Source organism: Protopterus annectens, chromosome 7.part1 (assembly GCF_019279795.1).
Source record: "Protopterus annectens isolate FY-2018-M chromosome 7.part1, PAN1.0, whole genome shotgun sequence".
Classification (NCBI taxonomy): Eukaryota; Metazoa; Chordata; order Ceratodontiformes; family Protopteridae; genus Protopterus; species Protopterus annectens.
The window spans coordinates 197526486-197539967 of NC_056740.1; the positions used below are offsets into that span (position 1 = coordinate 197526486).

The 13482-nt window shown below is 37.9% G+C and overlaps 1 protein-coding gene across 2 annotated transcripts in view; it reads right to left on the bottom strand.

The window, feature by feature from the left end:
* Window positions 1–13482, bottom strand: part of SRGAP3 (SLIT-ROBO Rho GTPase activating protein 3) — a 2107662-nt gene that overhangs the window by 688428 nt on the left and 1405752 nt on the right. For both annotated transcript variants that reach the window (XM_044078646.1, XM_044078643.1), the window contains exons 7-8: window positions 6383–6604; window positions 372–473 (exon numbers count right to left, since the gene is read on the bottom strand). In XM_044078646.1, the coding sequence (XP_043934581.1) occupies window positions 372–473; window positions 6383–6604 (324 nt within the window). The remainder of the gene's footprint in view (window positions 1–371; window positions 474–6382; window positions 6605–13482) is intronic.

Below are 13482 nucleotides of genomic sequence, written 5' to 3' on the forward strand. Positions count from 1 at the left end.
TTTGCTATACAAAAAGTGATAAACTGGTCTGTTGCACAGACAACCACTACTTATACTTTTTAAAATGGCAATAGTAATAAAAAGTGTCTCAGGCTGCTACTATCACGTCTTTAACATGCACAGCATTGATAGATACAGTATTCAGTCAAGATGTTGTGCAGTACACCCATTTAGTACCATATTTCTGTTTTGTTTGTTTTGCACTTGCTACATGGTGTCCTGAAAAAGTCCTAATTTTGTATGAACTGACTCAAAATGCAGCTACTCAAAAAAAAAAAAAAAACACTGATACAAGGTACAACCGCTCAAATAAGTAGTCTTGGTGAATAAATATACAAACAAATCAGTGCATCACTGAGACACAGGCATACCTCTTCATTCTCGATCTTAAGTGTAGTGAGTCGGGACTGTAGCTGATTGTATCTCATGAGGAGCTCTGTCTGCACGGGTTGCTGGGCGCTTACCTGGCACACCTAAAAAAACAACAACATGCTAGGAATTCTGCAAGGAAAATGTCACTGTTTACTAACAGCAGTGTTATTATGTAATCCAGTTGTGGTAAAAAAGATTAGTATTAACACAGCAGCTAGTTAGTATGCTGAAAATTAAACAAACTGTAGTCATAAAGATAGCATACATGAGGAAAAAAGTACGTGTTAATCAGGTAAGCCGACTGGGCGCACAGTTTGCTTTCGAGAATGACCTGTGAGAAATATTTGGTTAAATGACTTGCTTAGATTAATGCAACATACAGAGACTGAGGAAATCAATGTCATTATTTTAAATATTTGCTCATATACACACTTTCTATTTTTAATGCTGTTAATTTGCTAGAATTTGGTAAGATAAATGGCAGTGCAAAAATAATTTATTTATCATTTGTTAACAGGGAAAGTTTGACTTTGGATGAGGATGGGGAGAATGCAGACTCCACACAGAAGGCACCCCAGCCAAGGATCGAACTGGAGAACCTCTTGCTGTGAGCCGACAACGCTACCGCTGCACAACTGCACCACTAAAAACAAAATCACAACATTTGCCCAGTTTAAATAAAATGCAAATACCATGCCTGAATTTCAGGAAAAAGGAAGCATTAAAACACATCAGTATGTGGCATTTAAGAATTAAAAAGCAATGGATACTGAAATCAACATTTTTACATGGCAGTGCTCTAAAAAAAACAAAAAAAACAAAACAAAACAAAAAAAAAACAGTGTCATACCTTGTGGGCATGGTTATTTTATTGATATTTGATAAAAATACATCTCCTATGCATACATTTGTGTTTCCACAAATATGGATAGTATTAATAATTAACATCTACAGAGAAGTCATAGGTTAAAGTATAGTGGTGAGCTAGTGCTTAGTGTTACAAAAGGAACCAGACAGGGGTGTTCAATTTCACCATTACTGTTTGCTCTGTGTTTAAAGCCATTAGCCAGATATAATCAAATATAACTGAATATAAACTAAGAAACACTAATGAGAAAATAGGCGTTTTTGCAGATGACATAATGTTACCAGTCCTGAACAAGATAAGATTATATTCAATAAACATATATTTTATTGGTATATTGTTTTTTAAAGTAAACAAAGCACAAATAAAGGCTATAGTAATGAAACATGCCCCCCACCAAGACACTTTGTACAGAACTTTCTCTTTTGGTCATGGCAAGATAAGATACTTAAAAATTTGGCTCAAATGAGATGTTAAGCAAGCAGCTAAAGAAATGTGAGAAGAAATTACTCAAATGATTATATGTAAGATACAACTAAGAAATCTGTTACTTATGGACATCAGCAATAAAATGCAAGTGATTAAGATGCTTTTGGTCCCACTGGTTCTTTATGTAGGTCAGGTTTATAAGATATAACTGATAAAACAAATGTAGGCTACCTATTGTTGAGTAGATCTTCTTATAGGCTCTCCTAACTTACTGGAGTGGCTGGGTCTCCCCAGGACCGACAAGGGAAATGAAAACGAACAGCCTTTTTGTTTAAAGTAATCCACTGTTGTCCACTTGTTGGTATTTTCCAGGTGGATGCTAACTACAGTAGAATGTGCACATTCTCAAAATTATTTTATTTCTGAGGCCAGAAGAGAGGAAGTTGTGCAAGTAAAAAACATGTAAATACAGTCCCAAGCAATGTAACATAGTAACATTGCGGCAGTAATGAAGAAGAGAACGGGATGACTGGCAACTGCTAGTGCAGAATGACAAGTGCAAGACAGTGCATGTCATGACCTGATACATCCTGTTCAAAGTATCCTATGTCCCCACAAACCACTGGTGAGGTAGTATGGTGCTCATTCTGTTCAATGTCTCCTATGTCCCCCAAACCACACTATAGGTATGGTGTATCTCACCTCTCACCTGACCTGTCCTTCTTAACTTATCCCTATCCCCCACAAACCACTGGTAGGGCATTATGGTGTTTATGTCCTCACCTGATACATCCTGTTCAAAGTATCCTATGTCTCCACAAACCACTGGTGAGGTAGTATAGTGTTCATGACATCATGTAAACATTCTGTTCAATGTCTCCTATGTCCCCCAAACCACAGGTGAGGTACTATAGTGCTCATGTCCTCACCTGATACATCCTGTTCAACTTATCCTATGTCCCCACAAACCACTGGTAGGGCATTATGGTGTTTATGTCCTCACCTGATACATCCTGTTCAACTTATCCTATGTCCCCACAAACCACTGGTGAGTTACTGTAGTGCTCATGCCTCACCTTATACATCCTGTTCAACGTATCATATGTCCAAACAAACCATTGGTGAGGTATTATAGTGCACATGTATTCACCTGATATATACCGTTCAATCTCTACTATATCCCCCAAACCACTGATGAGGTACTATAGTGTCCATGCCACCATTTGCAATGTTCTGTTCAATGTAAACCACTGGTGAAATACTATAGTGCTCATGTCATCACCTGATGTTTAACATCTCCTATGTCCCGCAAACCACAGGTGAGGTACTATAGTGCTCATGTCCTCACCTGATACATCCTGTTCAACTTATCCTATGTCCCCACAAACCACTGGTAGGGTATTAGGGTGTTCATGTCCTCACCTGATACATCCTGTTCAATGTATCATATGTCCCCCAAACCACTGATGAGGTACTATAGTGTTCATGCCACCATTTGCAATGTTCTGTTCAGTGTCTCCTATATCTCCTCCAAACCACTGGTGAGGGACTATAGTGTTCATGCCACAATTTGAAATGTTCTGTTCAATATCTCCTATGTCCCCCCAAACCACTGGTGAGATACTATAGTGCTCATGTCATCACCTGATGTTTAACATCTCCTATGTCCCCCCATAATCACTGGTGAGGTACTACAGTGCTCATGTCATCACCTGATGTTTAACATCTTCTATGTCCCCCAAACCACTGGTGAAATACTATAGTGTTCATGCTACTGTTTGAATCATCCTTTTCAATGTCTACTATGTCCCCTAAGCCAAAGATAAGGTACTATAGTACTCATGCCACCACCTGAAACATCCTGTTCATGTCTTCTATTGCCCTAAACCACTGCTGAAGTACTATACTGTTCATGCTGCCACCTGAAACATCCTTCCCATTGTCTCCTATGTCCCTCTTCTATTGCCCTAAATCACTGCTGAAATACTATACTGTTCATGCCACCTGAAACATCCTACTCAATGTCTCCTATGTCCCCCAAACTACAGACTGTTACTGCAGTACTCATGCCACCATCTAAAACATGCTGCTCACCATTTCCTATTCCTCCTGGTCATTTCTTCAACTGCTACAGGACACATTAAGCTATGTGTAGAGGGGACCCTACGTAAACACATTATGCAGTTTTTGAGAGGCATACATAATCCCCATATTGTTTTGTGTTACACAGATTCAAATGCCTTAAAACCACTGTATGCCATGTTGTGTCTAAGACTGTGTTCAAGTGTCCATGCACTTGGTATGAATCACCCATTTCTTCACCATACCCTGGGACCTCTCCTTCTCAATGAGTCTGTTTTTACCTGGTAGGAAACTTTATTTACAGCCTCAGTTGTTTAAAAAAAAAAAAAAAAAAAAAAAAATATATATATATATATATATATATATATATATATATATATATATATATATATATATATCTTATTTGTAGCTGATGATTAGTGCTTCTCCCAAAAGATCTAGAAATTATATTAATGCCTTACCAACTTTCAGATTACCTAAGAATCTCAGGTGTAACACCACATGGCATAGCACCCTTACAAACTTTTTGCCACTATTTCAGTGGTGAGGATATCTTCCAAGACTGGCAAAAAACTTTGATGGTCCATGCATTCTGGCATTCTTCTTCTTTGTCTGTTTCTTGACTAGATAAGCTTACTGGACACAGCTATCCCTTTTTAGGGGAAACCCAGTCTGTTTAAGTGGCATGCTCAGAGTCACATAGTAAAGAAATGAAGGTGGAGGGAATCGAACCCGGTAACCTGCAAATAGGAAGCTTTTTATTAACAGCTAAGTGCTTTAGTCCTCTGTGCTAGCTGCTAGAATAACAAAAACTCATTGCACACAGGTGGGATCAAAAAATTCTATACACACACACATGTGACTCTATGACCAAAGAAGCAATCCAATGAACTGCTGTTGATATGACTTACCTAGAGTTTAGAAACACAAATAATGCATCCACACATAAGATTAAAAGGCAAGTTAGACAGGCTGGGATGCATCCCTTGGTGGTGATATTGGTATCAGAACAGCAGAGAGACAGAAGAGGGGTTCACAGTGAATGAGATCTCTTTCTTTGTAATGGTACAAAGATATGGAACAGATGCTTATATGCTAGAGAGCTGAAACTATAATTAGAAACTATGCTGTGTTAATTAGTGACTAACCATATGACAATGGCAGGGCATGTCCATGTAATAAGCAACAGTAAGTTTTCAGTAAAACAATAACATGTAACAAAAGGTTTAAGTACAATGAATCCACCACCCAAGTTGTGACATTAAACCAAGCACAGGAGTGCATTATGGTAATTCAGTTTCTGTTTGAACAAGCGACAAAATGGCAAAAAAAAATCTAAATTTATAAATAAGGATAATGTGCTATGACAGTTTCATTACTGGTAGCAGTTACAAGTATACCACCTATAAATATTTCAATCTTTTATAATTTTCTTCTTGTATTATTTCATATGTTTTGTTCAATATATGCTGTAATTAATTTCACTTGGACTTTGAGTGCAAATGGTCACTAACAATCAGTGCACTACCCTTTCAAACAAGTACAAAAAGCCTCTTTGTGTTTATGTGTCATGTTATAATACGCCATGTAGATGTGCGGTATAAAGGCACACACCTTGCTTCTTCTGCGTGAATGGAAGCTGACTGCTGCAATTATACAGAAAGCTGTTAGTCATCCCCCAGATCTCATTATATTTGTAAAATATGCTATTTTCTAGTAAAGCTCAACTATTTAAAACTTTAATCTTTGTCTCTGTACTGCAAGGATGAACTATTTAACAACCTCCATCTACGTTTCTTTACAGCAGTAATAAAACAAATGAAAGTGCTGCCTAGTTAATAGGGAACCATTACTCATCATAGCTGATTAATAATATCTGTTCTCTGACAGTGGAGAGAGGGTGACTGGATCATGCACTTTTAGAAGTGGAAACAAAGCAGAGTTCAACAGAGTCATTCAAGCTGAATAACCCTGCAATCATGAGAAACAATGCTTCCAGCTATAACTCAGAAATTAATCAAAGTTTCAAAAGTATCCATGCAGCAATTATTTTTAGAGACATAGCACTAATAATGTTCAAGATAGAAATAAAAACAGGTATTGATATAATCGCATCAAAGAGTTTCCTTTCTACCTTTTTGGCCCCATGTTCCCAGAACGGTTAGAATGGAGGCCATCACTTTATCCTTGCCAATCACATGTAACTGCCTTCAGCATCCAAAGTTTATTTGCAGGTAATATATTCCACAGTTTCAAGCCACTCTCAAAGTGAACTGAGACTTCCTCACATCTCTCCATACATGTTTTCTCTAAACAGCAATGTTGTTTCTTGTAAAAAGTCTGTTTTGAAAATCATGTTATGTATTTACCTCATAACCTTCAAAAGCTTTGAGATCTGTACTAGATCACAATAGCATAAAATGACTTATGTTTTACTTCAAAAGAAAAAGAAAGACTGAAAGAAAGAAAAACAGATTTTAGCATCATCATCACTGATAACTAATAGAAACCACACCATGCATCCCAGCATTTATACTTTGCTATGTGTAATGGCACACTAATTGTATTGTTTTTGGAGTCACTAATAGGAGACATGATGTCCCCTTCCTCTAAAACTGAGGCCATTGCACTTACCTCATCCCCCATGTGTGGCTGATACTCAAACTTCAAAGGCGGACAGAAGACCATATTACACATGTCCATTATTTTGTGCTTGTCACTCCTGGCATCTAGGTTGTCCACTGCATTCTCAACAATGTCCAGTCCTTCATGTCGTGATGTTTCCAAGTTGTATTCTGCAGAGAGGTAAGTCCTGACAGTCCGAGCCAAACTGGCATGGAAACCTAAATCACAACACTAAAGATCAAAAGAAAGAGAATGAAAGTCATGTGATGTTGTTACGGCTGTTTGCAGTCATCACAATGAATCCTAATAAGAACAAAAAAAACAAGGGTATGTAACTCCTTTGATTAGAACTGCTAAAGAAAGGAATAATTTTTCTGCAAATACAGAAAACTTTTATCATACAGAATTATTTATACAATCTTGTACCATTTTTCTACATCACAGCTCTCTATCAGAAATTTCTGTATCTTCAACCTTCCCTCTGAGACACAGCATTCTTGAGCATCAGGATAGTACCTTTTTCACAAAAGCTTGGAAATCCATTTCTTTGGGTAGTTTACCAAATTGTGTAGGATCATGAACTGTGGAAATATGCACCAGGTTATGGTAGGATTTGAACATGTAGTTTCAGCAAAGCAAATGCTTACAATCAGTTTTGCAGCAGGGATGAACTGGTAGGGGTCTAACTTGCAAAAAAACAGCTCAGCTCAGGAACTATGTAGCACAGCTTTATTGAAAATAATAATAATAATAATAAAATAACAAAAAAGGTAATATTGAAATAATAATGCTAAAATAATAAAGAATACAATCATAGTATTACAACAGCACAAGCTTTCTCCTCCAAATCATCCCTTTTCCAGTGCTTATAATCATTCAGCCCTCACACATTTCATATAGTAATTACTATCACATAATAATGCTAAGACTCATACATAAAGCCTTAGAATAATCCAGTTAATAAACAAAATAATTCATAGTACGTTCATAAAGAAACAGCAACACTAGACCAGTACATCATAAATAACAAATCAATAATAAGAAAAAAGCTGGCAGCTATTATAGGATCATAGGATCATAAGAGGTTACTAGGCTAATGGCCCTGAAGCCCTTACAAGCCTAGCCGTCACCCCTGTCTATGAGGGACACAGGTGGAACCCCTGGGACACATTTGTAATTTCCCATCTGCTCATCAAGGCTGCACTTGAAGAGGGTCAGCAAGGTACTCTATTTGACGTGTAGGGGAAGTCTATTCCATAGATGAGGTAGCCTCTGGGAGACAAACCTGTTTCTCCAGCAGGTTTTGTTGATGCATATTAGATTTAGGCCTTTTGAGCAAGTAATGCAGGAGGAGTTAGACTTACAGATATGGAGCATCTCTAGTAGGGCAGGGTCCAAAATGGCCTTGAAGGCGAGTCACAGATCACCTCTGAGCAATCTGTACTATATTGAGTTGAGTGCTTGTGATTTGAGCTTGTCCACATAGGACAGGTGTTGGAGGCCATGTATTCTCTTTGTGAGGTATTTCTGTGGTCTTTCCAGTTGGTGCAGGTGTTTGGAGAGGTACATACCACAATTATTGGCCTAATGAGGGAGGAGTGCAGAGAGTAATAACCTCCTTTCTTCTGGATGCAATCTTTTTACTTGAAATGAACCAAGTAAAAGGCTTTTCTGACCACTGCCGCTACATGATGGTTGAATGTGAGATTGTTGTCAACCTGAGTACCCAGGTCTCTAACCACAGGTTGTGTGTTTAGGGGGTTGCTGTTGATGTGGTAATCAGTAGGGGCCATGTTTTTGATGAATGGTATGATAATACATTTTTTTGCATTTAACTTAAGGCCATGACTTTGGCACCAGCCATTTGCTGTTGTGAGACCCTCTTGCAGTATGTTAACAGCATTTGGGGAGTTAATGACAGCACCCAACTTACAGTCATCCACAAACCTAGTCAGCTACAGGCCTTTTGTCTTTCAGACTGCACTGGCATACTGTTCAGCATAGTTGTCGGCATCCTCTGAGGGAGGTGGTGGTGTGAAGCTACTGATACCCTGCCTTAGGAGGTTGTAGTCAGCTTTTGAGAATTTTTTTAGCTTGGTTATGGCTGTGGGGGTTGGGTGGGATAGAAACTTCGAATGAGAAAGACCAATGATCTGATCTCACCAGGGAAAAACATACTATTTATGTCTTAAAAGTCTGTCTGACTTCTAAAACAGTGGCAGTGACCACCGCATGGAATGCGGGAGGTCCAGGGTTCAATCTCCATATTCAAGGGTATGAATTTTCCTTTCCTGTTGAGTTGTCAACTGTCTAAACATGTTTAATAGTGATGGAATTTGTGTTAGCCAGTGATTCATCAGCTCTAAATAGGGACATTAGCACTAAATAGAGAGATCTAATAGTATTTGCATTTTTCATCACCATGACATTCGATATGATGTAGAAATGCACAAATGTCATAAGAGTGCCACAACCAAACATCACTGTTATTAAGGGTACCCTGGTACCAAAAAAAGTAGGGAGCTCTAGGGAGTCCATGGTTCTGTGCAGCATAATGCCTACTTCGAAGCATATTATTTATTTATTTCAGTTTGATGACCGGAGAGGTCCACTGGGCTCAGAAGCCTGTTTTCAGTGGAGGCCTGGGGAGAAAAGCACCACATTACATAGTAAACATTGAAATTTTACAGGTTAAAATTAAGATTCAAAGATGCAGATACATTAAGATACAACTAATTAAAATGAATATTTAAGGATACAGATACATCACAAATCAGAGACATGATGTGGTACATTGGTTGCATAGCATTTGAGTCATATGTTGACATGAATTTTACAATATGACACCAAACAAGATGCGGCTAGGATAAATGAGACCCATCTTAAAGAATAGGAAACTTCCCAAATAGTTTCATTTCAAGCAGGTATATAAATTTTACTGGCATAATTCTACTATTCATTATATGTTTTTTTATAGTATATTAGTTTCAATATTATTTGTAAAGAAGGAATTTTTATTCTTATGAGCTTTTTATTTTAATGATTGATATAATATTTATGTGATTTTATTCATAGAGTATTGGCAATATTTTGTTTTAAGTTTGCATGTCTTTAAGAATGGCACATGAATTGAAGCTTGTCATTGGTCCATTTGAATTGATTGGAGTGCATATATATATGTTCTGTAAAGTATTGCTTTTTGTTATGTCTGAAAGCGCTTGCCTCTTGGAATAAAGGATATTTTTGTTCTTAAAAATGGAATTGAAGTTGTGACTTCCTACAGCATTGGTTGGCCTGTTGGATGTTTTGTGGCATATTTATGAATTTTACAATGGTTACATAGAATATGAGTCTTGTTATAGCAGTTTTGGCAGAACAAGTACAAATGATAGGGAGGAGAGAAAAGGGAAAGCAAACTATTTACAATATTTACATTATGTACACGAGATAACACTGAAGAATGAGTCATTTCCAGGGGGAGCTAAGCTGTTAGGAATAGGAGTAGTATGGAAATATAATTTAGAGAGAGAAGAAGGCTAGGTGGGGAAAGTGCAACTGCACTTCCAATTAGAGAAAAAGTAGGAACAGAGATGGGTTTTGAAGTTGTCAAAGTTTTCTATGGTTCGTAGTGAAGGAGGGAGAGAATTACATTTTTTGGCTAAGGAGAAGGACAGGCGGTGCTGTCCGGCAGGGCGATATGGTTTGTAGACAGTGATAAGGTTTAGTTGAGCAGATCTAAGTGGCCTGTTAGGTGTGTATGGTTGTAGGATGTTGGATAGTGCAGGACATTTAGTAGGGTTAAATAATAGCCTATGGGCAGTTAAGTTGGAGGTAGTCGAGATGGTATCCCTGTCTTGTAACATCATAATTTGTGAATACATGTGACTATAGGAGTGTCCTTGCTACTAAAACCTTTCCTGGGAAGCATGGTTTTCCAACCATCATGCTTCCAAAGTACTGCTCTCTGTGTTCAGCATGGATAAACATAACCAGAGCTGGCAAAGTCCAACAAAATGCTGCTTTTGGACAAAAGTTCTCGAGGAAAATAATGGAAAATATAATGAGAGAAACAAAGTTGGACAAGTCTAAACACCATTTCTTTAAAGTTCTGAACACACCACCAGCTGTTTTAGACAAATAATGCTGACACAACAAGAGGAACAAATGATGGAACAGAGTTTTTCTCAGAAGAGAACAATTCATCATAAAATGTATTAGTGAAACAAACTGCAGAACTAGAAAAATGTTATGCTGAACTAATTTTACAATCATGTACACATATGGACAGTATTCTTTAGTTTAACTCATCTGGGTTTTGTGACACTTAACTGTATGAAAGAATCATGCATGAAACTGTTCAGGCAAAACTGACTTAAAAGGGCTGAATAAAAAATACCACATTTGGATTTGTAAGATTCTACAGAGCCGGACAGGTTACATGCAAAGAAAATCTGTTTTCACAAATTTTCTGTTGATCTTGAAGCAAGTCATTTGGCTTTAGGAGGAAATGGAGTTCTTGATGAGAGACACAACACATGCTCCAGCTGTTGCACAGTTACCTGTCTGCTGAAGAACCTACATGTCCTAGTGAACAAGGAAGCTAATTCTAATGCATCTTTGAACAGGAACATTTGGGCTTGAAAGGTAGTGAGATCCATTATTTTGTCTTCTTTTTTGTTTTGTATTATGCAGAGCAAAAACTGTGCTGGTTTTTCTTTCAGTCCCCAAATTATTGGAAATATGGTTCCATAGAACAAACAAAACAAATTATAGTAAAAGCCAAAGAGACTGCAATCACATCTTCTGAAGAAGCCATGCTTTGTAAGAAAGTTTGACATAACAAAAAAAGAAAGCTTTGAACTGAGTATGGCTAGTAACAAAATATCCTTGGATTCTGAAAGGCTTAGAACATTGCAGAAGCCTTAGCTGAGAAGGTTTCCACACCATGCTAAGCCTTCTGGATTCAGACTGTCTACCGCTAAGGTTTGCCCCTTACTGGGACCTCAGAATGGAAAGTGGCCTCATGGGCAAAGTTGTGCACTAATGTGGCAGTCTAGGGGAGTGATTAAATCCAATCAGTCATGTGCTCTCCCTAAATGTCTGCTGCTCCCAATTTGCTCAGCTGAGTCATTCTTTGAGTACAGTTTTACTCTAGGAGGAATAAATAACTGCCATAAAAATATGGCAGTCACCAACTCACTCCTTTGGGAGAACTTGCAGTGCAGGTAAGTCAGTGAAGATGTGTGTGTGTGTGTGTGTGTGTGTGTGTGTGTGTGTGTGTGTGTGTGTGTGTGTGTGTGTGTGTGTGTGTGTGTGTGTGTGTGTGTGTGGGTGTATTTGCTAACAAGATGCATGGGCACAAGTGAGAACACTAGTGAGGTGAGGTCTGACAGCTTAAGTGTTCGATTCGGAGATGTGGCAATGAGTCAATAATAAGGTCTTTTTTCATTGTGGTCATACCTGTCTTTAAATCATACATTCTTACCAGTTTGCTAATTGACCAAATCAAACAGATCAATTAGCATGAGCAATACTTTGAATTCTAGGGTTTGAGAAAATTGCTGTCGTGCAAAAACTGTTTTAAGCAAAACAGTCATACTGCTAGTAGGCAAGAAGGTGACAGGGATTAGGAAACAAAGTAATAGGTTCTAAGAAAATCCAGTTTAAAATAGGAGACAGTGTAAAACTAAGACTTTTTAGTCCTAGCAGTTTCTATTTCTACATGCTGTAAACAGAAGCAAGGAGACTGTATTAGATCCCATCAGTGAGTTTGCTATCTACACAACTTCTGAAATGTCAAACAGAAATGTCAACAGAGAGTAAATTAAGATATTTGCAGAAACCTGACTTCAGCTTTTTATCAAAAGCCATATGAAATGATAATGTCAAAGAATTAAAAGAAATGCCACCTTCTGCTTTCGGACTACTTGACTTAAACATTTGACATTGTCATAAACTTTGTATCCCTTATCTATGGGACAAACTGCAAAACTTAAAATACTGCGATGATTAGTGGACTGCACTTTTTCTATGTAACAGGTAACTATAATTATTTTAACTAATATTTTAAATACTTTAAAGCTTTAAAATGTCAGTAGTTTTTGAGAGCTGAAACAAATGGAAAAGAAGGAATGGTACAGGTAAGCAGGGTGCAACTGAACGGAGCTAGATGGCACGACAGTATAATGGAACTCTGGAAAAACATGAGAAATGCATTAAAATTAAGCCACCATTTACATGGATGAGAAGCAAGTGATTGTCAAAGGATGGATGAAAAAACGGAAGGCCTATGAAACAGATGACAGAAAAAGATGCACAAAATGAAGGAGTGATTGGATTGTGATGTTAGGCAATGCCAGAAGCCATGAAAACAAGTAAAACAGATCCTGTTTACATTATATAACATATCCACGGTGATGCAGCGGTAGCGTTGTTGCCTCACAGCAAGAGGTTCTCCCGTTCGATTCTCAGCTTCTGTGTGGACTCTGGGTTGGGCATTTGAAAGACAAATGCGTAAATGGGCATGCCTTCGTTGAAGGTTGAACGTTGAGCTGGAATCTTGGCGTTCATGAAAATCTACTGCCAATCATTAGCGGACCGGAGTTCCGCTGTGGCGACCCCTAACCGGGAAAAGCCGAAAGACAAACAACAAGTGTCTGCCCTTTGAAGTGTATTTAACATTCTAATCCATAATGGAAAGATTGAGCATTGTGGCATCACAGAGGCTTGCTAAATGGCCAGGAAGGAATGGGCTAGGGTACAGGATTCACGGGAATATGGGCACAGGTTGGAAGTGGCCATAGACATAGCATTGTGCAAATACAGGAACATAGATTTTAATGGCATGTTAAAGAGTGCTTGACCCTCTAGTTTTCCCATTTCATACTGGTTACACTGGATGTCCTAATAAAATAGTATTTTTTTAAATCTACTCTTCATAGGAATTATCCTATGTTTACATCAAACATTCTAGAATTCTGATACTATTTTTGAATGCACTACTCAATACTTCTTCTAGTAGCCACTTCCAAAACTCTACCTTCATCCTTTTTGTAAAATATTACATTCTTGGATCTGCCTTGAACTGTTCATCATTCATCTTCTTGTGC